General features: G+C 41.3%; 10 protein-coding genes across 10 annotated transcripts; 8 read left to right on the top strand and 2 right to left on the bottom strand.

Annotated features, from left to right (window-relative positions):
* Positions 1–59: 59 nt before the first annotated feature.
* Positions 60–4450, bottom strand: GCK72_004213 (uncharacterized protein; the record flags this gene model as incomplete). Its single annotated transcript, XM_003101806.2, has 8 exons — positions 60–245; positions 291–380; positions 434–739; positions 1515–1639; positions 1693–1933; positions 2326–2701; positions 2755–2923; positions 4024–4450. 8 exons carry the CDS (start codon positions 4448–4450, stop codon positions 60–62), a joined length of 1920 nt encoding a protein of 639 aa, XP_003101854.2.
* Positions 4451–5416: 966 nt separating this feature from the next.
* GCK72_004212 (uncharacterized protein) lies at positions 5417–6643 on the bottom strand (the record flags this gene model as incomplete). The annotated part of the gene is made up of 1 exon (XM_003097182.2): positions 5417–6643. The coding sequence occupies one exon, from the start codon at positions 6641–6643 to the stop codon at positions 5417–5419; it is 1227 nt and encodes a 408-aa protein (XP_003097230.2).
* A 2509-nt stretch (positions 6644–9152) lies between these two features.
* GCK72_004211 (uncharacterized protein) lies at positions 9153–11137 on the top strand (the record flags this gene model as incomplete). The annotated part of the gene is made up of 3 exons (XM_053724540.1): positions 9153–9448; positions 9957–10571; positions 11011–11137. The coding sequence occupies 3 exons, from the start codon at positions 9153–9155 to the stop codon at positions 11135–11137; spliced, it is 1038 nt and encodes a 345-aa protein (XP_053588734.1).
* A 559-nt stretch (positions 11138–11696) lies between these two features.
* GCK72_004210 (uncharacterized protein) lies at positions 11697–12843 on the top strand (the record flags this gene model as incomplete). Its single annotated transcript, XM_053724539.1, has 2 exons — positions 11697–11812; positions 12366–12843. 2 exons carry the CDS (start codon positions 11697–11699, stop codon positions 12841–12843), a joined length of 594 nt encoding a protein of 197 aa, XP_053588733.1.
* A 1405-nt stretch (positions 12844–14248) lies between these two features.
* Positions 14249–15814, top strand: GCK72_004209 (uncharacterized protein; the record flags this gene model as incomplete). Its single annotated transcript, XM_053724538.1, has 3 exons — positions 14249–14538; positions 14998–15639; positions 15685–15814. The coding sequence occupies 3 exons, from the start codon at positions 14249–14251 to the stop codon at positions 15812–15814; spliced, it is 1062 nt and encodes a 353-aa protein (XP_053588732.1).
* A 732-nt stretch (positions 15815–16546) lies between these two features.
* GCK72_004208 (uncharacterized protein) lies at positions 16547–17699 on the top strand (the record flags this gene model as incomplete). The annotated part of the gene is made up of 3 exons (XM_053724537.1): positions 16547–16848; positions 16893–17516; positions 17564–17699. 3 exons carry the CDS (start codon positions 16547–16549, stop codon positions 17697–17699), a joined length of 1062 nt encoding a protein of 353 aa, XP_053588731.1.
* An 850-nt stretch (positions 17700–18549) lies between these two features.
* Positions 18550–19706, top strand: GCK72_004207 (uncharacterized protein; the record flags this gene model as incomplete). The annotated part of the gene is made up of 3 exons (XM_053724536.1): positions 18550–18845; positions 18897–19523; positions 19571–19706. 3 exons carry the CDS (start codon positions 18550–18552, stop codon positions 19704–19706), a joined length of 1059 nt encoding a protein of 352 aa, XP_053588730.1.
* A 1115-nt stretch (positions 19707–20821) lies between these two features.
* GCK72_004206 (uncharacterized protein) lies at positions 20822–21762 on the top strand (the record flags this gene model as incomplete). Its single annotated transcript, XM_053724535.1, has 3 exons — positions 20822–21114; positions 21166–21685; positions 21733–21762. The coding sequence occupies 3 exons, from the start codon at positions 20822–20824 to the stop codon at positions 21760–21762; spliced, it is 843 nt and encodes a 280-aa protein (XP_053588729.1).
* A 3001-nt stretch (positions 21763–24763) lies between these two features.
* On the top strand, positions 24764–25916 carry GCK72_004205 (uncharacterized protein; the record flags this gene model as incomplete). The annotated part of the gene is made up of 3 exons (XM_053724534.1): positions 24764–25065; positions 25110–25733; positions 25781–25916. The coding sequence occupies 3 exons, from the start codon at positions 24764–24766 to the stop codon at positions 25914–25916; spliced, it is 1062 nt and encodes a 353-aa protein (XP_053588728.1).
* A 509-nt stretch (positions 25917–26425) lies between these two features.
* On the top strand, positions 26426–27580 carry GCK72_004204 (uncharacterized protein; the record flags this gene model as incomplete). The annotated part of the gene is made up of 3 exons (XM_003101829.2): positions 26426–26724; positions 26769–27398; positions 27445–27580. 3 exons carry the CDS (start codon positions 26426–26428, stop codon positions 27578–27580), a joined length of 1065 nt encoding a protein of 354 aa, XP_003101877.2.
* Positions 27581–27996: the final 416 nt, after the last annotated feature.

Here is a 27996-nt window from a genome sequence, read left to right as displayed (position 1 = left end):
TATTTAATTTTATTACTTTTTTCGGGTAAAAAATAAAAAATCACTAAATCACTAAATCTCTAAATCGACTCCAAATCACTATTCTTATTCACACTATGCAGTGTCGACAACGACACCGCCACCTGGTCTCCCGGCTCGTGGCACGGCAGCCGGAGCCCGATACGTTTTCGTTCGGGGGACCAGTCGCTCGAGATCCGCTGGTAGGATGGGTGCTGTTTTTGGACAAGGAACAGGCCTCGGGTGGGCTGAAATATAAATAAATATTTGGACATCCGGAGTCAAAAACTCACAATATCATGTTTCTTAAAGTTTCTATAGGCCAAGAAGGCGCATAGCGGGATCATAGTGAATGGGGTGATAGCAAGGGTCCAGCCGAGGATCTGAAATTCAAAACTGGTGGCCTAGGAACCGACAAGGCCACTAATAGACTTACATCAAACAAAACGGGATACGCAACCGGATCATTATGATGGGGATACGATTTCCAGCAACTCAAAACGATCAAAATCACACCGAACACCGGGCTGATCCACTTCCAATTCACTCGGAAATATGGGCTATTATGGCCGAGAAATATGGAGCAACATCCGCCGCCGGCTCCCAACATCAAGTTGAGATCGAATTTGAAGTGCTCCAGACCGTAGAGATAGGCGATTATGATACACATGGAGGTGGCTGAAACGACGGCGTTAAGACCCGCGCCGTACTCGTCGAACAGCTCGAACCAGTAGATGCCTGCCTGGAATATCGGTTCTTGAAATGTGTCTTTTGAGATTTTTTGGGCATTTAGGGACCAGAGATGTTGGGAAATTATTTTCCTTATCCGGAAGTCGGAATTCCCAACAACACTAAATTTCCCAACAACACACTAGGGGACGTTTAGAAACCGTACTGAAACACAAGACGTCTTGAAAATGGGACTCAAGTCGGAACAGGAATTCAAGAGTTCAAAGATTCCGAGTGTGTTGGACCAATACGGTTTTGAAACGGGAATAGTTTAAGAATGTCACGGTTCTCGAATGACTGGTTTCAAAACGTCTCGGTTTCAAAAAGTCATGGTTTTGGATTGACATGGTTTAGATTTGTGACTATTACAATACGTCGAATTTTTTTTGTTTCAAAATGTCCCGTTTCAGAATGGCCTGGTTTCGAAATGTCACGATTTTATGATTTCATGGTTTCAGTGTAGCGCAGCTTAGAAATACCCTGATTGAAAGATTTGACGGTTTTGAAACGTCGCAGTCTCGAAACGTCTCGGTTTTATGATAAAGTTTTAGATTGACATGAGTTAGATATTTTACGGTTACAAAAGTCAACATTTTGTGGTTTCGAAAAGACACGGTTGCAAAATGTCTTGGCTTCAAAATTTCATGGTTGCAAAATGACCCGTTTCAGAATGGCCTGGTTTCAAAAAAGTCACGGTTTCAAAACATCCCAGTTTCGAAATATCTTGGTTTCAAAATGTCCCAAATCAAAACTGCCGTTGCAAAACCACCACCCATTTCAAAACTCACATCTGTCGTCAACACTATGCCAAACACAAAAAGAATCGCGCTGACACCTCCAACCACCATAATCCGTCGCTCGCAAAATTCCGGGAATCGATCACGAAGACATGAGCACACGAGCTCCACCATCACTGAAAATCTCAATGTATTTTTCTCTGAAAAATGGTGACACAAAACACCGTACCAAACTCCGAGCTGATGCCCAACAACCACAGCATTACAAAAAAGAGAAAATTCCAGAGCCACGGCACGGGCATCTGATTCATGGCGTCCGGATAGGCGCTGAATGCGAGATCTGGGCCACTGGCGACCACTTCCGAGATGTCGACGCCACGTTTTCGAGCCAGGAAGCCGAGAGTGGAGAAGACGGCGGCGCCACCGATTAGAGACATTGTGGTGTCACCGATGATGAGGTAGATGGCGTCCTGAAACGAATGTGTGGACCGTTTTAAAACTACTGGGTCGGTATAGAACTGTTATGAATGACTTGACGCATCGGTTTTAAAATTGCAGGTTGCAAAATGTCTCGGTTTGGAAATGACACAGTTTTAAAATGTCCATGGCGTTTTGAAACGGTACTCAGATGTCTCAAAGTTTCAAAACGTTCCGGATTAAGAACTTTGCAAAAGGACTCAGTTTCGAAACGGCACAGTTTTAAAGGTTCTAACGGTTTTGAAGCGTCGCAAAGTTGTCAAATGACCGATACCGTAAGGATCAAAACATCATAGTTTTGAAATATCTCTGTTTCAATTCAAAACCAGTTTTAAAACGGGCCGGTTTCAGTTCTAATCCGTTCCAGATTTTTTCCAACACTCACCCTATAACAATTATGCTTTCTCCTATTATACGAGGCAATATTCATCAACCCTCCAAACCCAATCGACAACGAAAAACACATCTGAGTCAAGGCGGCAGTCCATGTGTTATAATTCCAGAGTGCACTGAAGTCACTTCCAGCAAAAAAGAACCGTAACCCATCGCCGGCGCCCTCCAAAGTGACACCTCTCACAAACAGTATTGTCACGATGATATACGGTAGGCCTACGGTAACGTAAGAGAGTTTTCCCACAAATTTCATGCCACGCCATATCGAGAGTACAGTAATCACCCATCCGATAATCATAGCGATGAATATTGGCCAATTGATACTATTGAAATCCGTCAAACTGGTAGATGGGCGGACAATGAAGTTTCTGAATATTTAAAATTTTGATTATATTGCAATCGCGCTCCATCGAACACTCACTGAAAATACTGTGCGGATGCACTAACTAGAGTGATATTCTCGTAATCTTCCTTGTCGTGGCAGGATCCATTCATGTAGATCAATTTTTGGATTGGTGTGTCAGAAGTGTTCCATCCGGCAGGGTGCGCACCGGAGCACAGCTCTTGGGCAGGGATGTTGAAGCAGGTGGCTGGAAATGGGGACGTTTGGAAACCGAGACATTTGGCAACTTTGAGATTTTAAAGCCCTCACGGTTTTAAAACATCTGGTTTTGAAATGTCCCGTTTCGAAACGCCGAAAATTTTTGCAAATTTTCGAAATGTCTTCCGGTTTCAAAACTCTAAAGACGTTTTAAAACCGAGCTAAACTTGAATTTTGTTACAAAACGTCTCGGTTACAATGCGTCCGGTTTCAAAATGTCAATTTTCAGAATTGCGGCTCCGGGACGTTTTGAAACCGAGACAGTTGGAAATCGAGACATTTTGTAAATTTGAGATTTGAAACCCTCATTTTTCAATTATTTTTGCATATTTAAGGTCGAAATGTCATGGTTTCGAAACGTCTGGTTTTGGAACGTCCAATTCAGAATGGTGTATTCGTGACGTTTTGAAACCGAAACAGTTGGGAACCGAGACGTTTCGAAACCCTCTCATTTTTCAGTTTGGAGTCAAAATGTCATGACTTTGAAATGTCTTGTTTTGGAAACGTCCTGGTTTCGAAACGACTCGGTTACAATGTTACAATGCATCAAGTTTCAAAACGTCAGATTTGAAAATTACGGCTCCAGGACGTTATGAAACCGGGAAAGTTGGAAACTGTCTCATTTTTCCGTAATTTACACTTTTGGTGTCAAAATGGCATGGTTTCGAAACGTCCTGGTTTCAAAACGTTTAGTTTCAGAATTGTGAATCTGAACGTTTTGAAACCAACACAGTTGGGAACCGAGACATTTCGAAACACTCATTTTTCCGCCATTTACACGTTTAGTGTCGAAAAAATTGGAAAAAAATCCGTAAAAAATTCAAAATTCCAAAATCTATCTTGTCCACGAGGAGTACACGGCTCAAAATTTCAATGTAGCCCGTTTTTCATGTTTTTTTTTTCATTTAAAAACACCATTTCTGTTTTAATCGGTTTTTTTCTTAATTTCCAAACGCCATGGTTTCGAAACGTCTCGGTTATAAATCCTGTTTCTCAGCCTGTTTTTATCAATTCGCTATAACTTTCATAGACTGAGAAAATGGTCAAAATGGGGGCCAACATTTGATCTACATACATATTTCCACTAACCTGCATCATTCCACTTATTATCACATAGTCCCCACTTCCCCGAATTCCCGATGACCACATTGAACAAGTAAACACTAATCCACGAGATGATCAACATGAAGTAGACACCTACAGTAGCCATGAGCAACGCGGCCACCCAACCGAACCCTTCGAGCACTGGCATAATCCGTCGGTAGACGAATGGCGGTGACTTTCCCTGATATTGACCGAGCGCGAACTCCAGATAGACTCCAGGGAGCCCGAAGAGCAGAGCACATATCAAATAGGGGATGAGGAACACGGAGCCACCGTTCTCATAAGCTCTTGTGGGAAATCTCCACAGGTTACCGAGCCCTACTGACATGCCGAGACAGCTGAGCAAGAACTCGATGCCCTTGTCGAACTTCTGATCCTCCTCTGGCTCCGCCGGCTCATCTGATCCGGTCATGGGGGCGCTTGGTGTCAGGGCATCTGGAGTGGAGGGCTCTTGAGGGACAAAGAGGATCTCTTTGGAGGGTTCGATGCTTTTTGTGCGAGGCTCTTTTGAAGTAGATTCCCGGGATTTGGTAGTAGTTGTGGCTTTCTTCTCGAGGGAATCAACGCTCTTGGTTTTACTGTTGGATTTCTTGGTGGTGGAGTCGGTTAAGGTGGAAGTTGTGGCTGAAAATTTCAATCTTTTAATATAAAATTATTCGATCAAAAAGCTGAAATTATGAGGATTCTGAATCTGTTCTCAGATTTCCCCTAGCACCAAAATAAACAGAGATACACGCAGTATCGTTAATGTCAGCGATCAAAAGGAGGGCGACAACGGGGCGCGCGGTTGATTGGTCGCGGGTGCTTAGTCTGGCGCCTAGACGGGGAGCGCCAATATTTTAGATACAGTTTTATATATCGTTGAGTTGCCCGCGTACGAATACGGGGTGATAGGTTCCGGATAAAATATAACGACAAATACACAGTTTCTTACAATAAATTTACTTTATTGCAAGAAAATAAAATAAGAGAGCGTAAAACTTACAAAACAAAGGTAAAGCACCAACGCTAAAATTAGAACTAACTCTGATAGCCAACCGACTTCAGAAAACTACTTTTGCCACGTGGAGTACACGTGTCCACGTGAACTGACGCGCTGAGGTTACGGTAGGCGCGTGAGCCTTTGGCGGAGTGTCGTTGCGTATTTATTGTGAGGACTCGGAGAACTACAGGGTTATGAGGGTACCTTGCCACCGGCAACTTCCCCCCCTTCACAAAAACCGGGCCCCGACCGGTTCGAGTACTCTCACAGATACGACTTACATTCTTCTCCCCTTATCTCACACCACCTAGCCTAAACTCAGTCACACCACCCTAACATAAAAACTACTAAACAAAAATAATTAATTAACAATTTGGATTGTCCACCAAGATGACATCACTGGTGACTCCATTTGTCCTCCTTTATTCGTGGCTCCGAAGTCACCGACTCCTTTCTCAGTTGGGCCACCACCACATTCTCTGTCGTCCTCGCCTCCAGGAACTCCAGCAGTTGTTCCCACGTTTTGAACTTTTCGTCCGCACTCGCAGCCGAATCGCTCCACTTCACATGACCGGCAGTTATCCAACTCCGTTTCCAACTTTCCACCAATCCCGATTTTGCCCAATCCATTTTGTATGGAATGATCGTGATCTCCTTCACTTCCTCAGCTAACTTTCGAACTAAGTCACCCAACTTTTGGTTCGTCTCCTCGTCCTCCGTGAGCTCTAACAAGAATACGATCGATTCCACATTCGCAAAATCGAATCTATTCTTCCACGTGTTCAGCGCACTTTTCCGATACTCAAAGATGGATTTACCCTTCACGCCGATTCTCGGAGTTATGAGAATCTTCGATTCTCTAATCACCGTCTTCTTTGGCTTCATCCCTTCTTTTTTCTCCTCCGTCACTGTATCCACAGCGATTTCCTTGCTCTTCTCCGCCGTTTCCCTGTACGGATTCCTGTTTTCCACACGGATTCCCAGATTTCCTACCATGAAAACCTTCTTCTCCTCACTACTCGTTTTTTCGTCACCCGTCACTGTTTCCACAGCGATTTCCTGGGCTTCATCCCGCAAGCCATTCGGCTTACGCTCCTCCTGATCCAGCTTCTTCCTCAGTTTCGTCAGCGCCTTCTCCAGCTTCCTGACCTGAGCCTCAGCCACCTCCTTTTCTCTCTGAATTTTCCGGATTTGCTCCCCGAGCATCTCCTTTTCTTCCTCCCAGCACTCCGTCAACAAGTTCTTTTCAACTTGCACTTGCGCTGCTTTCGCACACGCCTCTCTCAACTCTTCCACCGATTCGAGCTTGAACTCTCTCATGACTCGAATCACCGATCGCGGCCATTCATCTCCTCCGATTTCTTCGAACTTTTCCAACAACTCTCTGTGGAAAATTCTCATCGGCTCCAGAATCGCATCCGCCTCCTGTTCGCTGCATTTTGCTGCCAACTCCCCGAGTTGCAACCTTGTCTCGTCCTCCACTTTGACGCTGCTAGCGATAAGTTTAGTGAACTTCTTCACTTTCTTTCTTCTCTCCTTCACGCTCATTTGAGTTTCCACAACAATCATCCGATTGTCGTCCACTTTCGACGTTGACTGCTTCGACGATGTTTTGTCGCTCATCTTCTGCGTTGTCGTCCGTAAACAAAGTTTTTATTCAAAAACTGTCTACTTTTCGTTGATTTTCAATCGACGAAGGTTACTTCGATTCTTCGGAGAATTCCTCCAAGTTTCCACGTTATCCAACGAAAGAAACTGCCAAAAACCAGTAAATAATTCCTCCGTTTATTCAAACCGAGGAAAAATAAACCAGAAAGTTACAGCAAAACAAGGAAAAATAACGAAAAAACGATTGACACGGTTCGGCCCCCAAGTTGCCCGCGTACGAATACGGGGTGATAGGTTCCGGATAAAATATAACGACAAATACACAGTTTCTTACAATAAATTTACTTTATTGCAAGAAAATAAAATAAGAGAGCGTAAAACTTACAAAACAAAGGTAAAGCACCAACGCTAAAATTAGAACTAACTCTGATAGCCAACCGACTTCAGAAAACTACTTTTGCCACGTGGAGTACACGTGTCCACGTGAACTGACGCGCTGAGGTTACGGTAGGCGCGTGAGCCTTTGGCGGAGTGTCGTTGCGTATTTATTGTGAGGACTCGGAGAACTACAGGGTTATGAGGGTACCTTGCCACCGGCAACTGTTGAAAAGCTGAACTCATGAGGATTTTTAATCTGTTTTCAAATTTTCCCTAGCATCAAAATGAACAGAGATACAAGCAATTTTGCCAATGTCCGCGATCAAAGGTAGGGGAACAACGGGGCGCGCGGTTGATTGGTCGCGGGTGCTTAGTCTGGCGCCTAGACGGGGAGCGCCAATATTTTAGATACAGTTTTATATATCGTTGAAAAGCTGAACTCATGAGGATTCTTAATCTGTTTTCAAATTTTCCCTAGCATCAAAATGAACAGAGATACAAGCAATTTTGTCAATGTCCGCGATCAAAGGGAGGGGACCAACGGGGCGCGCGGTTGATTGGTCGCGGGTGCTTAGTCTGGCGCCTAGACGGGGAGCGCCAATATTTTAGATACAGTTTTATATATCGTTGAAAAGCTGAACTCATGAGGATTCTTAATCTGTTTTCAAATTTTCCCTAGCATCAAAATGAACGGAGATACAAGCAATTTTGCCAATGTCCGCGATCAAAGGGAGGGGAACAACGGGGCGCGTCGACTATCAGGGGTGTCACACTAAACGTTGCGTATCTCGGCTCGTTTTGGTTCTAGATAAAATTTAAAAACAGTCTCAGAATCTTTAAAATCTCCACTTTCTGAAAATGTACTCATTTTTCTTACCTGAAACCTGCGGTGCCGGCTGCTCTTGAGATGTCGATGTGCTCATATTGCCACGTGATTAGTTTTGTGCTTCAGAATTCAGTAACAAAAGTATTTTGTATGGAGTTTACTAGAAGTTGAATATTTGAAAATAATGGAATTCGGGACGAAGGGTCCACGTGGAGTGTGCATTTTTTTGTTTGTGATTTTCGTGGAATAGGAAGGTCACGGGAGAATTTGTTGAGCGGAATTGCACGGAGGTGATATTTTCCAAAACGGAAGCCGGAAGTCGGACGTCGGAAAGCGGAAGTTGGAAACAGGAAGTAGGAAGTCGGAAGTAGATTTTTTCTCAAATTTTCGACAACTCCAAGAGAAAAATCATGAAATTCGCGAAAATCAGTGGAAAATTATTTTTTGGATTTTTCCATGTATTTCTACGAAATGTATTCTTCCTAAACTTCACAGTTATGGAATGACGGAAGTCTGACATAAAATTCCTTATCCGAAAGTCGGAAGACGGAAGTAACATTTTCAAAACGAAAGTCGGAAGTTGGAAGTCAGAATTCCGCACAAGGTAGGTGATCCCATTCATTTGGAGCCCGCGTGGTTGATTCCGAAGTGTCTTGATTTTCATAGATTGTGCTTTGTGGATGGTTCGGAATGAAGGGTAACGTCGATTTAGTTGGATTTTGGAACTTCTGTGTGAATGTTTGCCTCCAAATAGAGAGTCACACACTTGGCAGTCTCGTAGAACAGTGGTGGTTTTGACATGTTGCTGAAATTGGTAATTCGTGAAGATATAGAGTGTCAACTGGAAAACGTCCCCCAATTACTGTGTGCGCACCCAATTGTATGAGTCAATACCCTCGATGACGTCGTCATAATGGAGGTGACATGACTTATCGCCCTTTCACTTTGTATGTGGAGTCGATTCATCCCCTTCAACGCACTCCGATTCCGCGCGTCCTGTCTGTTGGACCTTATTAAGATGTAGAGGCGATAAGCCATGTCGCTTCCATTGTGACGTCGTCGAGGGCCTTGACTCATTCATTCATTCTGTATGCATAATGACGTGGCAAGCGGTGGGTCTCACAACGACGCCTCGAAGGGTGTACATTAGCGCAGAGGAGGTCGAAGGTGTACGTTAAAGACGTATGTGACGTGGCAGATGGTGGGCCTCGAATAGACCAGCTGCTACACCATTGGAGAATCAATATACTGTGTTATTATTTACCCGTTTTTTACCTTGTTACTCAATTTTCCCCTGATATTAATTTAAGAAGTTTCAGAATGTCTATACCATTTGCCAAATTCCCCTTGCTGGTCCAATTGAAGGTGCTAAAACAGCTCGAGTACCCAGAGCTGTTCTGGTTGAGTGTTTGCTCGGAAAAAATGAAAAAAACGATGAAATACGTAGACATGAGAGCTGAAAAGATAGCGTACTCACTTGATGACGACAAGTACGGGGTCTATGTGGAATACCGTGAGAAGAAATGGCATATGGCAGAGATCAAAATTGTACGTCGTCTTTATAAGAATAAGAAGATAGTGAAAGTTAATTTAGGAGGAGAGCAGTTGGAATGCGTGTGAGTTAGATATGAACAGTACCGTGCAGTTAGATATACAATTTGGCCTTTTTGTGTTGAAAGTGACCAACTTTGAGAGTGTTACAAATGTCCCAAACAGTTATTTATGTATAAACCATACAGAACAAAGGTAGACCATAATTTTTCATGTTGACAACTTTTTTGTACGAACAAAAAGAGAGTTACATATCGACATAGTAATTTCTCCCTCAAATCGGCCCATTTCAGTGAAAAATAGACTGATTTTTGAGCTGTCCACTTAAAATGATCATAACGCTCTAGGGAGTGTCTATAGAAAAAAGTTGTCAACTACAAAAATGAAGCTCTATTTTTGTTTTATATGAACCATTAAAAATTTAACTTTGTGGGGCAATCAGTGATACCGTAAGACCCTCTAAAAGTTCGTAATTTTCAACTGAAAAAGGCTAAATAGTTATATCTCACTGCACGGTACTGTAGATTCAAACCCGTTCCACTTTCAACTTTATGAAACTCATTTCACTTTCAGGTGTCTCAAAGGATTCCGAGAAGATCGGATCGCTTGGAGTCTGTCATTTATCGAATCTCCGGATAATTCTCTTGTCACTTTGTTTTACAACCATATCTCATCATTAATCCAGAACACTCCACAGAGCGTTCAATTAGGCATTCACTCTGTCGATTTGTTTCCAAGTCTTGACATCATAAAGAATGTCACTGATATCATCACGACCCATTGGGACCCTAACACGACGAGTCTTGAAAACTACTTGACAAACCAACCACTCGTGGAGAGTATCCACATCGACTCGGGACTATCCGGACCACCATTCACAAGTGAATCAAAAGTGATGAAAATCAAAGGGGTCGGCATCCACTTGGCTCTCGAAATGACGTCTTCTGCCTTGGAGAACTTTGACGGTAGCCATCTGGCTATAAGGAATGGAGAGTGGAATCTGGAAACCTGGAGATCACTTATTCGAAAATGGAAGAACAAGGAGGCTTACGGTAATCTGGTGGGCATTTTCGCCAATCTTTCTCATGATATCCCGGCGGAGTTTCGTAGAGCAGAGTTCTTGGAAGAAATTGGAGCAGTGATGTTTGATGGACAGAGAAGACCGCAGCGTTTCAATTGGGATTCGAGGTCAGTTGTACCTTCTTTTCAAATTTTTTATCAAAAATGTGAACATTCTTGATAACTTTTCAGATTTTCTTTCCCGACTTTTTTATTACAATTTTCCATATTTGCAAACCGGGCCGAAACGGGCCGACCCGGGCCGGCTCGTAACTCGCTTCAAAATGAATATCATGAGCTGAAAAATATAATAAAATGCAGATCTCAACGAGTTCTATGCCACTGATATAATACGGGCCGGATGGCTATTCGGTTATGTGCCGCGGGCCGGGCTAGAATGGTTTTTTTGGCGCTTTTTCCGGCCTGCGGCACAATAAAAAATAGTGATCCGGCCCGTAGTAGGTCAAGGACATAGAACTCGCAGAGATCTACATTTTGGTATATTTTTCAGCACGAGCCGGCCCGAGTAGGCCCGTTTCGGCCCGGTTTGCAAGTATGCAATTTTCAGGATAATGTACTACAATGAAATGGTATTCGACTGCTTACATTACAAGGATATCCAACAAAACGGTAATGGAAAATGGGCGTCGATTGCATTTGGACGCAATCAAGTACGATTCTTTGTTTGGAGCTGAACTATAATTATTGTGTTGTTTTTGTGATTACTTTATTCCTTTACATGTTTTCTGTGGTATGTCTTTCTAGAACTTTCTCTTTTTAGAACTGTGGCTCTAAAATGGAAAAGTTCTGGAAGTAATTATTTTCATTATTATTATTATTTTTAAACTTTTTTGTAAAATAAAGGTTAAAATAGGATTGACCGGTTATAGCAATAGGGCGCTGTTGCATTGAGGTGATGGACACACAGACACATTGACAGAGTGCGATCCTCATTAAAGGCGCATATGACGTGGCAGGCGGTAGGTCTCGCAACGAACACAAGACTAAGATAATCAATAGTCTTGTCGACTAGCTCTCATTCGATTCATCTCCTCAATTATATTAATCCAAAGAATGACTATTCCAATTTGCAAGTTCCCCTATTTAATTCAATTGGAGTTATTCAAACAATTTGAATTTCGAGAAATATTTCTGCTGAGTTTGTGCTCTAATAAGATAAGAAATCAAATTCAACTAGTCAACTGGAAACTTGAAAAAGTTAGATATATTTTCGTGAAGAACAAGATTTTCGTAATGGTGGGACACAAAGAGAGAACGGAAGTTTCGAAGCATGTGGTAAAGGTCAAGATGGACTCTGTTGTCGATGAGAACACGGCGATCAACTTGGGAGGAGAGAACGTGGAATGCAGGTGAGTAAGAAAGTAAAACTGGAAAAGTTTTTAGTTCTGAACTACTGTCATCCAGGTGATTTGAATGATTCGAAACATGACGGTTCTTAATCGGGCTGTTCTAATCAGAAAAGTATCCATAAGGGTGGTTCGTTTGGGAGGGCTTCATTCAGGAAGAATCGTTAGGATAAGCTTCAGGGACGTGTGGAACGAAAATCGGATGTTCCGAAACTTTTCAGATCGTAATTTCGGATTACCTTGGAAATTTCTGATTTCCGAGAATTTCTTTTGGAAAAACTTGGAATTTCCGGAATTTCCGGTACAACTGATTCGGAATAATTTGAAGTTCCGAAATTTCCAAAATTTCTAGTTCCGCACATCCCTGATAAGTGTGATTCTAAACAAGGTGGCTTTAAACATGACCGTTCTTTAAAAGGAGATCCTTAACAAGACGGTTATAACCAGAGTTGAGCGGGATTCCGCCTTTAACCATTTTAAGACTTTTCTGCCTTCCGCCTAGAGGTTACCAGCTAACTTTTGTGGTTTTTTTCCTTTTGATTAGGAATATTTTCAGAATCGCCAATATTGGATGGAGTCCTTACTCCCATACATTGATTTTCCATGAATCAAAGGCAAAACATGTTTTGACATGTCTCCAACGTCACATCAACAGCTTACCCAGACACAGCCCTCGTGTTCAAATAGAAATTGACACAATTCCTAAGAATTCAACTGCTCACTCGTCATTTATTAAGAATGTCAAGGACACCTACATAAAGACCAGAAATTGGGATACGTCACAAATCGAGGAATATTTGAAATGCCATGAGTTTCATGAGAGTCTCCAAATATCCTTTAAATTGACTGGACAAGGTTTAAACAGTGACTCCAAACTAACAAATGTCAAAGGTCTCACACTATATCAATCAGGAGAGATGACACCTGACATACTGGAACATTTCAGTGGCCAGTATTTGGTATTGTTTAATTATCCGATTCAACAAGAGCCCTGGCGAAATTTGATCTTTAAATGGAAGAGAGGAGAAGCATAAAAAGATTTGAAAGCAGCGCATGCAACAACACCTTTACTTGTCACTGTGGATTTTGATAGACTGGAATTTTTGAAAGAAATCGGAGCAGTGAAATGGGATGGCTTGAGAAGACCAAAGAAGTTTAAGTGGGATAGAAGGTGAGTGATTAGAAGCTATGTGATACAGAGTTATTTTTCAATTTCCAGTTTGGTCACACTTTCGCTAACTTCTAGGAGAATCGACTGTTCCGACTGGTTAGATATTCAACAAGACGGTGAAGGGAAGTGGGCGTCGATTAAGATAGATTCGTGTCATATATGGTTTTTTGTATGGGATTGAGATCCCCGCCCAAGCTGTGTTTCAGTTTCAGATCACGATCTATTAGCTCGGCACAGTTCTTACAACTGCGTTCCACCGAAACAATTTTTTTTGGTTTCGGTAGAGCGCGGTTGTCAGAAGCGTGTCGTTGTGTTCCTTATTTGGATACTTGCAAACCGGGGAAACTCGATTCAAACTCAATATCGTGACTGGAAAAATATACCGAAATGTAGATCTCGGGGTGTTCTATGTATGTGACATACTACGGGCCGGATAGCAATTAGTTAATGTGCAGCGAGCTGGCATAAAGTGTCAAAACCATTCTTTCTAGATGAGCCCCCGGCACTAGGTCAGGGGCATAGAGCTGACAGAGATCTACATTTTGGTATATTTTTCAGCTCATAGCACTGAGTTTTAAGCGAGTTACAGCCGGTTCGATTGACAAATATGCTTATTCCTATTTTGTCTTGGAGGCGTGGCCTAAAATTTTAATTAATGCCATGTTGTTGACCCTTTTTTAATAAATATTTCATTTCGTGTACTCTGTTAGTTTTTTGTATTTAGTATTACTGCTGTTGTTAACAATGGAGTGCAGTTGCATAGCAGGAACACCCAAAAACACAGACAAAGTACGTAATGACACATTAGACACGCATATGAAGTTGTTGAGAAGGTGGTTTTGAACGTCCCCGTCAACTGCGTACCCAAATTAGTGAGTCCAGGCCCTCGGAGACGTCTTAATAGAGGTTACAGGTGACATGGCTTATCGCCTCTACATTTTAATAAGGCCCAGCGGACGACGTGGCAAGCGGCGGGTCTCTATTGCGCACTGTGTATTGGCGTCATATGTGGAGTATGGGGGGAGTCCTCCAATCCATCCCCCTTCAACGCACTCCGATTCCGGCCGTTCCGTCTGTTGGACCTTATTAAGATGAAGGGGCGATAAGCCATGTCGCTTTCATATTGACGTCGTCGAGGGCCTCGACTCACTCATTCTGTGTGCATAGTGACGTGGCAGACGGTAGGTCTCGCAACGACGCCTATCTAACCTACTCATCCGTCTGCCCCTCTTCCCCTTCCCTCATTCTCTGTCCCCGTCTTTCTAACAATGCCTTTCCCAATCACCAAACTCCCGTATTTGCCTCAAGTCGAGGTTCTGAAACAGCTAGAGCTCCAGGAGTTATTCTTGTTGAGTCTATGCTCAGAGAAGTCAAAAAAATTGGTTCAAACCGCCAACCTGAAAGTCGAAATCCTGAAGTTTTCACTGAATGGAAAAGGGATTCAAGTGTTGGTGGAATCCAATGATGACGTTCATTGTGTAGCAAGTATGAAGTTGGTCCAATTGGCTTCCAGTGATGAGACACCGATAAAGTTAGGAGGCAGCAAGGTCCAGTGCAGGTAAGGGATAGCTTAACTCGCTCAAAACTCATTGTTATGAGCCGAAAATGTACCAAAATGTAGATCTCGATGAGTTATTTGTCACAGAGCATCTCAAGTCCCGATCACTATTTGTTAATGTGCCGCGGGCCGGGCTAAAACGCGAAAAACTGCAAAAATGATCAAAAGTTAATTTTCAAAAAATATGTGAAAAAACTGTGCACATTTTTTAAATCCGGGATTTCCCAACCCTGATGTCACTGACCTAAGTCAGGCCGGATGGCTAGTCGTTAATTTGCCGCAGGTCGGAAAAAAGATCCAGAAACGCGAAAAACGATTCATCATTCGGCCCGTAGTAGGTCACAGACATAGATCTCCCTGAGATCTACATTTTGGTATATTTTTCAGCTTATAACAATGAGTTTTAAGCAATTTGTGAGGTTTTCAAATTTACAATTTATCCTAAACATGTAATTCCAGATGCATCGAAGAACCACCAACAAGCCAGCTGTCACACACTTTCCAGTATCTTCAAACAGAAGAAAAAATAGTCTTCGAATCAATCCAACACCATATGCGCACCCTGTTCCGCGACACACCACGAGTTCAACTGGAACTATCTTCCATTGCTGCTCTAAGCAAAGCTGAAGTCATCAAGGATGTCACCGACACAAGTTTTAGTATGGAGACACTGGAGACCTCTGTACTCGAGAACTATTTGAGCACTCGACAAGATCAACAGAGCATTCAGCTAAAAGCCAGTCTTGTCGGACCACCATTAGCTGGAAATTCAAGACTATGGAATGTCAAAGGGCTAGCGGTTCATGGTACTTTTGCGGATCTGGTTAACCAAATTCTGTTGGGACCACGCGTGGTAATTCCCGGAATAATAAGGAACTTCGGTGGGGAACACTTGTGCTTCACCGATGTTATGTATAATATCGACAGCTGGAGACAATTGATAAGAAGATGGAGAGCGAAAGAAGCTTACCACGATTTAAGATGGTTTTCTACAACATCACCCGCAGCACTGCCTATAATAGCTGGAACTGCGTTGGACGAATTTAATTTGGTGCGGTGGGATGGGATAAGGAGACCGAGAACTGTGAAATTGGATTCAAAGTGAGTTTAGATAATGCTGAAAGGTGCTGAAACCCCTGTTTTCAGAATTGTCAGTTTCATTATGAAGGAGGAAATCGATTGCTCCAGCTGGATGGATATTCAACAGGATGGTGGAGGGAAGTGGGCATCGATTAAGATGACAGATAGTACGATATGTTTTGTTGTGTGGGATTGAGAACGGGTTACTTATTTTTTATTCACTGATTTCTGGACATTTTGATTTCAGTTTTTATGTTTTTTTGGCATTACGTTTACTGAATTCTGCCCATTTTGAAACCCGACTTTAATTGTTTAATTTTGATGTGGAAGTGATATTGTTTCGAAACGTCTTGAATCCCTCTTACACAATACATGCTTTATTTAAATTATAAATACCTTTTAAAATTATAAATTATCAGAAAATAAAGATTGTCGAATGACCTATCAGCCTCCTACATTTTGAGTCTAATTAACAAGAAAATATGAAATTAGCATCAGAGCGCAGTTGCACGGCTTCAAACACCGCAAAAGTTAGTGTCAGGATGGATACACAAACAGAGATCCAACAATTCCATTTTCTGAAAATAAATTCCTATACTTATGCATGCAATAAACTTAGTTTCATTATCAATATGGTTGCAGAGTACGTTTGCAGTAGAGCGCAGTTGTTAGCGTTCTCACTCACCGCATTCATGGTTATGCGGACAACGAAAGGACACACAGGCACACAGAGAGACGGCTAGACAATAGGGAAGCCCACATTAAAGGTGCATATGGCATAGCAGACGGTGGGTCTCGCAACGAACGCGACTAGCTAACCTCCCCCTACCTCCCCTACATATGTACACCCACAAAATCAATTGTTGAGTGAACAAGACCATTCTGCGCTCTTTATTCTTACCAATTCCTTTTCATTCTCAGTCCCAGAATGTCTATTCCATTCCTAAAGCTTCCATCTGTAGTCCAACTCGAAGTACTGAGACAACTGGAATTTCAAGAAGTGTTCTTGTTGAGTCTGTGCTCTGCGAAATCAAAAAGAGTGGCTCAAAGTCTGAACATGAAACCAAAGAAAATTATGTATGCATTTTATGAAAAAGGAGTTCAAGCTTTTGCGGCGTATGATCAATATGTTCAGATAATACATGGTGTCGCTAATCTGAAATTCGTTCCATCCATTCCTAGTGATCAGATAAGACCTGTGACGCTAGGAAAAAATGAGATTATTTGCAAGTAAGTCATTGTTGTGGACTGATTGGTAATTAAAACTATTCCAGATTCGTTAAGGAATTTTCAACAAGAAACAATTTCGCGCACGCTTTACACTGCCTTGAAGAGCACTCTGCTTTGGAATCTCTCCAAAGTCATATGAACTACTTATTCCGTGACCAACCACATGTTCAACTACATATCAGTTCACTTTGCTCTATGTATCAATCTGGAATTATTAAAAATGTAACTGGTACATATTTTGATATAAATGAATTGAACACGGAGCAACTCGAAAACTATATGACCATTCATCCAAACCAGGATAGTATTCAGTTAACCACCAAACTTATTGGACCACCGTTTGGAAATGACTCAAGATTATGGGCTCTCAAAGGATTAGCTTTTCGAAATATAGAAGATGCAATTTTGGGTAGGGAAATAGACGAAAAGGGTTCGGAAATAATGAGAAATTTTGGTGGAGAGTATTTGCTTATGTTCGATATAGTCTATGATATCAAAGACTGGACACATGTTATCAGAAATTGGAAATCGAAAGTAGCCTATCAAAATTTGAAATGTTTGTATACAGCGGCACCTGTGGGAACTGCTATCGAACATGTCATGTCGGAATTCAATTTTGTAAAGTGGGATGGTCAGAGAAGACCAAGAATTGCAAAATGGGATCCGAAGTTAGTTTTTGTAACAGGTTGATGAAAGTTAATGTACCAATTTTCAGAATCATCTATATAAAAACGAGTTTATCTGGAGGACTCGACTGCACCGACTGGATGGATATTCAACAGGATGGTGGAGGGAAATGGGCTTCAATTGAGATGACAGATATTCAGATATGTTTTGTTGTGTGGGATTAAGATTTGGTTATTTTTTACTTCTTGTTGAAAAAAGTGTTTGCTGGCTTCTCCCGTACGTTTTCAAACCAGACGTTTGGCAAACTCGACAATTCGACGCGAAACGTTATAACATTCAACACGTCAATGGCGGAAAGTTCTGGTTTCGAAATGTGTCGAAATGTCAAAGTTGCAGATTGTCTCGGATTCCAATCGTCTCGGAGTCCTCGTACTTAATACATATTACTTTTTTTTAAATGACTAATTATCAGAAAATAAAGATATGACCAATCCACTTCTTACATTTTGAGCCTAATTAACAAGAAAATATGAAATTAGCATCAGAGCGCTGCTGCGCGGCTTTAAACACTGCAATAGCTGGTGGCAGAGTAGTATACAGTGGTATTTTGGCGGAAAAATAATACACAGGGGGCGAGGCTTATTAGGGTCCGCCCCTTGTGTATTATTTTTCCGCCTAAATACCACTGTATACTACTTGTCAGGATGGGCAGACACACAGACAGACATCTAGCCATTTCATTTTCTGAGGACAAATTCCTATACCTATGCATACAACAAACATTTTTTAATTTCAGTAACACAATGGTTGTAACATATGTTTGCAGTAGAGCGTCGTTGTTAGCGTTCTCACTTGCCGTATTCTTGGTTATGCATACGATGAAAAGACACACAGACGGCTAGCGAAAAGGCAAGCTCACATTAAAGGCGCATATGACGTTGAAAATGGTGGGTCTTGCAACGAACGCGTCGTGTCTGCGTACACACACACCCACAAAATCAATTGTTGAGTTAACAAGACCATACTGTGTTCCTTATACTCTTTGTTTTACCTCTCTACCTTCTCAATCCCAGAATGAATATCCCGTTCTTAAAGCTTCCATATCTGGTCCAATTCGAAGTACTGAAACAACTGGAATTTCAAGAAGTGTTCTTGTTGAGTCTGTGCTCTGAAAAGTCAAAAATAATGGCTCAAAGTCTGAACATGAGACCACTAAAGATTATTTATATCTTTTCTGAAAAATGTGTTCAAGTTTTTGTGGCGTATGATCAATATGTTCGGATAATACATGGTGTCGCTAATCTGAAATTCGTTCCATCCATTTCTCAGGGGATAACTATGAAGATAGGAGGAAATGCGATAAGTTACAAGTAAGAGCTTACTCAAGAGTTTTATATTCACCCCAATAATTGGATTTCCAGATACGTAGAAGACACTTCAGGAGGGGAATTCTTTCACGCGTTACATTGCCTTCAAGAGCACTCAGCTTTGGAATTTCTCCAAAGTCATATGAACAGCTGGTTCCGTGGTCAACCACAAGTTCAACTATACGTCTACTCACTTCGTTCTATGTACCAATCTGGAATTATCAAGGATGTCACTGCTACAAGTTTCGAAATAGACGAATTGAACACGGAGCAACTCGAGAACTATCTGGCCATTCATCCAAACCAGAATAGCCTTCAGTTTATCACCAAATTTATTGGACCACCGTTTGGAAATGACTCAAGATTATGGGATATCAAAGGATTGGCCTTTGAAAACGTAAATGATGCAATTTTGGGTTTGAAGATAGACGAAAAGGGTTCGGAAATAATGAGAAACTTTGGTGGAGAGTATCTGTTCTTGTTCAATTTAGTCTATGATATCGATGACTGGGCACATATGATCAGAAATTGGAAAACAAAAAAAGAATATCAAAATTTGAAAAGTTTGTATACAATGGCACCCGTGAGTACTTCTATATTTTTTGAACATGCCATGCCGGAGTTCAATTTTGTAAAGTGGGATGGAAAGAGAAGACCGAGAATTGCAAAATGGGATCCGAAGTTAGTTTTTATAACAGATTAATGAAAGTTATTGTACCAATTTTCAGAATTATCAATATCAAAATGGGTTTTTCTGAAGGACACGACTGCTCCGACTGGCTGGATATACAACAGGACGGCGGAGGGAAGTGGGCATCGATTGACCTGACACATACTTTCATACATTTTGTTGTGTGGGATTAGTTGGTGGTCCGTTTTTCTTGTTTGTAATGCTCATAACATTTTAACCAACACTTCCTTTTCGGACCGGAAAAGAGATTTTTAATGTTTATTGCTATTGTTGTTTCCGAGTTATATGGACAACTAATAAAATTTGACTCAAATGCTAAGTTTTTTTTAATGAGCGAACCTCATCAACATACCAAAACCAAACTAACCGCTAGATCACAGTTGCGCACCTTCAGATCAAACTACTAAGCTCAGCTAGTTTGTCTCGTTATGACAGCACTTGACATATAGAAGCTGGACTCATTATACCCTCGCCTGCCTCTCCTACAGCATCTACGCAATATAGACAGGAGCAGTCTCATAGAACAGTGGCTGTGATGGTGATTTTGACATGTTGCTGAAATTGTCAATACGAATACGAAAGATACGATAGATAGAGATGAAAAAGGTAGAAAGTAAAAACAAGGGTTCTCAGTCGTAAGGAATTGGAGTTCGTTGGTGGGGGATGGATTCGCCAAAATTGTATTTCCACAACTAAAGAATGTTAAATTAATTCATCTGCGGTGGGGGGGGGGGGGGCGATACGTAAATAATACCAGGAGACACTAATATGTGTTGTTCTAAAATGATGAATAACTGGTATTAGCAATAGGGCGATGTTGCATTGTTTACAAATTTTCAAATTTTGAATCTCATTAACAAGAAAATAGAGCGAAGTTGCACGGCTTCAAACACTGCAATAGCTAGTGTCAGGATGAACAGACACACAAACAGACATCGAACCATTTCATTTTCAGAGGACAAATTCCTATACTTATGCATGCAACAAACATTTCTTAGTTTCAGTAACACTATAGTTGCAGACTATGTTTACATTAGAGCTCAGTTGTTAGCGTTCTCACTCACCGCATTCATGACTATGCGGACTACGAAAGGACACACAGATAGGCAGCTAGAGAACAGGCAAGCCCACATTAAAGGCGCATATGACGTGGCAGATGGGGGGTCCCGCAACGAACGCGTTGTGCCTGAACACACACACACACATTCCTCGGGAATCAATTGTTGAGTGAACAAGACCATTCTGCGCTCTTTATTCTTACCAATCCGTTTTAATTCTCTGTCCCAGAATGTCTATTCCATTCCTAAAGCTTCCCTCTGTAGTGCAACTTGAAGTACTGAGACAAATGGAATTTCAAGAAGTGTTCTTGTTGAGTCTATGCTCTGAAAAGTCGAAAAGAGTGGCTCAACGTCTGAGCATGAGACCAATGAAGATTATATATACATTTCATGAAAAATGTGTTCAAGCTTTTGTGGCGTATGATCAATATGACCGGGTACATGGTGTCGCTAATCTGAAATTTGTTCCATCCATTTCTCAGGGGATACCCATGAAGCTAGGAAGAAATGAGAATATTTGCAAGTAAGCGATTACTTAAGCGTTTTATATTTATGCCAATAATTGGATTTTCAGATACGTAGAAGAAACTTCAGGAGGGGAATTCTTGCACGCGTTACATTGCCTTCAAGAGCACTCAAATTTGGAATCTCTTCAAACTCACATGAACAGCTGGTTCCGTGGTCAACTACAGGTTCAACTATACGTCTACTCACTTCGTTTTATGTACCAATCTGGAATTATCAAGGATGTCACTGATACAAGTTTCGAAATAGACGAATTGAACACGGAGCAACTCGAGAACTATCTGACCATTCATCCATACCAGGATAGCCTTCAGTTAACCACCAAATTTATTGGACCACCGTTTGGAAATGACTCAAGATTATGGGATATCAAAGGATTGCCTTTTCGAAATGTGGAAGATGCGATTTTGGGTAGGGAAATAGACGAAAGAAGCCTATCAAATTTTGAAATGTTTGTATGCAAGGGCACCCAGGAATACATCTATAATGTTCGAACATGCCATGACGAAATTCAATTTTGTGAAGTGGGATGGTCAGAGAAGACCAAGAATTGCAAAATGGGATGCGAAGTTAGTTTTTATAACAAATTAATAAAAGTTAATGTACCAATTTTCAGAATTATCAATATCAAAACGGGTTTTTCTGAAGGACTTGACGTCTCCGACTATCTGGATATACAACAGGACGATGGAGGGAAGTGGGCATCAATTACGATGACAGATAGTGGGATATGTTTTGTTGTGTGGGATTAAGAAAGGGTCACTTACTTTTTATTCACTGATTTCTGGACAATTTGTTTTACGTTTCTATGTTTTTTTGTCATTACGTTTATTGAATTCTGTCCATTTTGAACTCGACTTCAATCTTTACTATTAACAAACACCAGATTCTGTATGTTTGTTTGTGTGTCGCCGATCCTACCGCCCTCCCTACTGAACCGATTTTCTTCAAATTTGGACCAAAATATCAGAAATTTTCTCTTAATGATGCCCGTCTTTTTCTTTTTTCAAAATTCTCAAAATGACGCCTTCTGAGCCAAAAACACTGATAAAGCATAGGGGAATTAAAAACGGAAAAAGTGACGTGAAACTGTCGGCCTAAGCGCCGTCATTTCTTTCCTTTCTTCGGCTTGCATTTTTCGTGGGCCGCGTGGTTGAGGGCGGCGTGTCGACGCATCCGATCTGGCAAGTTATGCGACGTTGACTACAGTTAGTTTTTCGATCGATCCTGAGGCGACGAAAAGTTCTTTTTTTTTGTTGATAGATTCGAAAAAATAGAAGTTTCTGAGCATGCCGTTTGTTTCCAGTGAGATCTACGTCACGAACGAATGCGGACCGTTTCCTAAAAAAGGAACGACGACAAGCATTTTTTGTTATCATCGGATTCAGAAAAAATTGAGGACTAAAAACGTTTTGTTTCCTTCTCGATTGATAGGTTTCACAAATAGATACGGGCAATTTTCAATATTTTACGGGCAAATTTTTAAGACTGCGCACAGTACTTTGAGAGGGCCTCTGCAGGAGGCCGTGCGAGCGGAAGTCGCGTGAAGTCCTTATATGGGCCACATAAAATCCGTTTTTTCCAACTGCTGATAACTATCATTTTCTTTCCAACTACTAGCTGTTCCCGTCGACAATTCTTCGACATTCCACATCGGATGCTGTTCCACGGCTTCGTGATAGTCTGACTTACGGGTTGAATGGTCTAAGTCTGATGAGTACAGAACAAGAAATAGTTGAAGGTGTGTTCCATCGATCAGAATCAGATGGGAGAGGTCGGAGGAATTGATGGGCTAGAGGACACGACACAGAGATGGACAAAGAAAAACTACAAAAAGAAGACGTCCGGTGAAGCTATCCGGACCCGATATTGTCAGGATTCCATAGCAAATATTGTTGACATGTCAGCAAAAAATGAGATATGAATATAGGTACGATATCAGCTCGCATTCAGATGTGAGCGTGGAACTTGACGGAACTGACGGGATCGAGGGCACTCAGCTAATGACACAGGAGCCGGTGAAAAATATCGACAAAAAGGAGACGCCCGGCTCTGCTTTCCGGCACCCAAGATTATCCGGATCTTTACTATATCTGAGATTGAAAATAATGGCAAATGATACATCAGTCTGACGATTTCTACAGTCTGACACTGAGCAGTCGACAGTCGAACTATAACAGAACCAACACCAAACGAATGGAAATCAGCAGGAAAAATGAGTCCGAGGATCAAATGAAATCTGGACGGACTTCAATGACTTCCCAGGCTGCTTTCAGACGATCAGAAGATCCCGAAGATGTGACGGCGGGAAGAACAAGAGCCAACACCATCAGAGCGTGTGTAACTCAAGCGAAACAGTCAGGCAGACCACATCGAGTTCGGAAGTCGACACGTCAACGAGCTGTTTCTCCAGTAGGTGCTACTGATGCACAACCAGATCCTCACTACATGGGAAGGATGGATCAAGTTAATCCATACTGCGAGGCGCTATATTTCACGGCTAAGTTTGTTTTTCAAATGGTATAGGTGAATGCGTTTAGGAATCCGATCTGTTAGGCAACGTTGACTGTAATCAGTTGGATGTGTCCCATGTGGGGACGTGGAACATTTTTTCTTATCGCTAGATTTAGAAAAAATGGAGGATTAAGGGAACGAAATTGTATCAGAAAAGAAGAGATTTGACAATTGTGTTTTTCCGGAACTTTCTCCTCACAGCAATAAATAAAAATTAAAAAATTAAAAAAAAACAGCTAGAAAACTACTAACAAGTTAAGAAGAATATTACGATTCATATGATGGAGAGAATTCTGAGATCTCGATAGTCTCAACCGTTTGGGAAGCGCCGCAGGCGCTGTAACAAGTAGAAGGGTGGTGTAGAAAAGGAGGTTTAGTCGCCGTCAGGCGACGTGAACCGACTGGTTTTTTCAATTTTGGTGTATAGCGTCTAGTTTCAAAACGTCCTGAAGCCTCTCATACCGAATTCATTGTACCTTTTTTAACTATAAACTATTAGAAAATAAAGATTGTTGAGTGTACAATCAGCTTCTTACATTTTGAGCCTAATTATTGTCGAAATAAAAAAAGTGATACCCGGTGTTTGCGGACTTAGTGGAAAAATTATTAAAATTAGCACTAAGTCCGCAAACACCGGGTATCACTTTTTTATTTCGACAATAACAAGAAAATAAGAAATTAGAATCAGAGCGGTGTTGTACAGCTTTAAAGACACCAACGCCGCAATAGCATGGATAGCCCACACAGATAGACATCTAGCAATTTCATTTTCTGAAAATAAATTCTTATGCTTATGTATGCAACAAAGACTTATGCATGCAACAAACTTAGTTTCAGTAACACTATGGTTGCAGAGTATGTTTGCAGCAGAGCGCAGTTGTTAGCGTTCTTACTCATCGAGTTCATGGTTATGCGGACTACGAAAGAACACACAGACAGACGGCTAGAGAACAGACAGGCGCACATGACGCGCACATGACGTGGCAGACTGTGGGTCTCGCAACGAACGCGTCGTGCCTGCATACACACACACACACACACACACATCCCTCGAGAACCAATTGTTGAGTGAACAAGACCATACTGTGTTCCTTATACTCTTTGTTTTACCTCTCTACCTTCTCTGTCCCAGAATGAATATTCCATTCCTAAAGCTTCCATATGTGGTACAACTCGAAGTACTGAAACAAATGGAATGTCAAGAAGTGTTCTTGTTGAGTCTGTGCTCTGAAAAGTCGAAAAGAGTGGCTCAAAGCCTGATTATGAGACCAATGAAAATTGTATATGCATTTCATGAAAAACGTGTTCTAGTTTCTGTAGCGCTCGATGATCAGTATGACCGGATACATTGTGTCGCTAATATGAAATTTGTCTCATCCATTCCTAGTGATCAGATGAGGCCTGTGACGCTAGGAGGAAAGGAGATTAGTTGCATGTAAGTCATTATTGTGGAGTGCTTGGTAATTAAAATTATTCCAGATTTGTTAACGAAATTTCAACTAGAAATAAATTCATTCACGCTATACACTGCCTTGAAGAGCACTCAGCTTTGGAATCTCTCCAAATCCATATGAACAACTTGTTCCGCTACCAACCACATATTGAACTATACGTCTACTCACTTTGTTCTATGTATCAATCTGGAATTATCAAGAATGTCACTGATTCGTGTTTTAAAATAGATGAGTTTAACACAGAGCAACTCGACAAGTTACTGGTGATTTATCCTAACCAGAATAGCCTTCACTTAACCACCAAACTTATTGGACCACCGTTTAGGAATGACTCAAAATTATGGGCTCTCAAAGGATTGGCTTTTCGAAAAGTAGAAGATGCGATTGTTGGTAGGGAAATAGACGAAAAATGTTCGGAAATAATACGGAACTTTGGTGGAAAGTATCTGCTCATGTTCAATGTAGTCTATGATATCGATGACTGGATACATGTGATCAGAAATTGGAAAACGAAAGAAGCATATCAAAAATTAAAATGTTTGTATACAAAGGCACCCAGGGGAACTGCTATCGAACATGCCATGACGGAATTCAATTTCGTGAAGTGGGATGGTCAGAGAAGACCAAGAATTGCAAAATTCGATCCGAAGTTAGTTTTTATAACAGATTAATGAAAGTTAATGTACTAATCATCAGAATCATCAATATCGTAACAAGTTTTTCTGAAGGACACGACTGCTCCCACTGGCTGGATATACAACAGGACGGCGGAGGGAAGTGGGCCTCGATTAAGATGACACATAATTCAATAGATTTTGCTGTGTGGGACTAGGGTGATATTTTTCTTGTTTGTAATGCTCATAAGATTATACCCACACTTCTTTTCCGGACCGGAAGAGAGATTTTTAATGTTTATTGTATTGTTTCCGAGTTATACCTACAACTTTGCAATGTTATTTACTTTCCATTCACTGATGTCCTGAAGCCCTCATACGGATTACATTGTATATTTTGTAAATTAGAAATTATCAGAAATGTGTTCAATCCACTTCTTACATTTGCCTTCAATATGCACCCACATGCTAAGCCTACCTACAGCTGTCGGTGTGTCCTTATGCTGTTTGCCTTGGAGATCAAGTATGTCAAGAATTATAGAAACACAGACACATAGGCATCAAAGGCGCATATGACGTGGCAGACGGTGGGTCTCGCAACGAACGCGACTAGCTAACCTCCCCCTACCTCCCCTACATATGTACACCCACAAAATCAATTGTTGAGTGAACAAGACCATTCTGCGCTCTTTATTCTTACCAATTCCTTTTCATTCTCAGTCCCAGAATGTCTATTCCATTCCTAAAGCTTCCATCTGTAGTCCAACTCGAAGTACTGAGACAACTGGAATTTCAAGAAGTGTTCTTGTTGAGTCTGTGCTCTGCGAAATCAAAAAGAGTGGCTCAAAGTCTGAACATGAGACCACTGAAGATTATTTATATCTTTTCTGAAAAATGTGTTCAAGCTGATGTGGCGTATGATCCATATGACCGGGTATATGGTGTCGCAAATCTGAAATTCAATTCATCCATTCCTAGTGATCAGATAAGACCTGTTTCGCTAGAAAAAAATGCGACTAGTTACAAGTAAGTCGTTATTGTGGACTGCTTGGTAATTAAAACTATTCCAGATTCGTTAAAAAAGATTCAGAAAGTTTCAAATTCGGGCACGTTTTACTCTTCCTGGATGGGCACTCAGCTTTGGAATTTCTCCAAAGTCATATGAACAACTTGTTCCGCTTCCAACCACTTGTGCAACTACACGTTTGGTCACTTCGTTCTATGTACCAATCTGGAATTATCAAAGATGTCACTGATACGTTTTTCAATATAAATGAATTGAACACGGTGCAACTCGAAAAATATCTGGTCATTCATCCAAACCAGAATAGCCTTCAGTTAACCACCAAGCTTGTTGGACCACCGTTTGGGAATGGCTCAAAGTTGTGGGATATCAAAGGATTGCATTATCAAAAAGTAGAGGATGCGATTTTTCGTCGGGAGATAGACGTCAAGGTCTCGGAAATAATGAGAAACTTTGGTGGAGAGCATCTGTTCATGGTCAATGTTTTCTATGAAATCAGAGACTGGACACATATGATTAGAAGCTGGAAAACGAAAGAAGCCTATCAAAATTTGAAATGTTTGTATACGAAAGCACCCAGGAATACTTCTGTAATGTTTGAACATGCCATGTCGGAGTTCAATTTCGTGAAGTTTGATGGTCAGAGAAGACCAAGAATTGCACAATTCGATACGAAGTTAGTTTTTTAACATGTTAATAAAAGTTAATGTACTAATATTCAGAATCATCAATATCAAAACGAGTTTCTGTGGAGGGCGTGACTGCGGCGACTGGCTGGATATACAACAGGACGGCGGAGGGAAGTGGGCGTCGATTATGATGACACGTTCTTCAATCTATTTTGTTGTGTGGGATTAGTTGGTGGTCCTTTTTTCCTGTAATGTTTATCAGCCCGGCACAGTTGTTACAACTGCGCTCCATCAAAATCCCCTTGAGAAATATCTATTTTTATAGGAAATGCACCTTCAATATGTTTATTTGATAACCCTATATACAGTTATCTGTGTTTGCTTATGATGTTTGTTTCGGAGACCAATTACAGTACCCTGCAGACAGTTATACAACTTGGTCTTTTTCAGTTGAAAATGACCAACTTTGAGAGGGAGTTACGGTATTACTGATTGTCCCACGAAGTAAGCAATGTATAAACCGAACAGAACAAAGGTAGAGCTAAATTTTTGTAGTTGACAACTTTTTTGTACGGACACTCCCTAGAGAGTTATGGTCATTTTGAGGGGACAGCTCAAAAATCACTCTATTTTGCACTGAAAAGA

Source organism: Caenorhabditis remanei, chromosome II (assembly GCF_010183535.1).
Source record: "Caenorhabditis remanei strain PX506 chromosome II, whole genome shotgun sequence".
Classification (NCBI taxonomy): Eukaryota; Metazoa; Nematoda; class Chromadorea; order Rhabditida; family Rhabditidae; genus Caenorhabditis; species Caenorhabditis remanei.
This window is presented reverse-complemented; position numbering and strand designations above follow the sequence as displayed.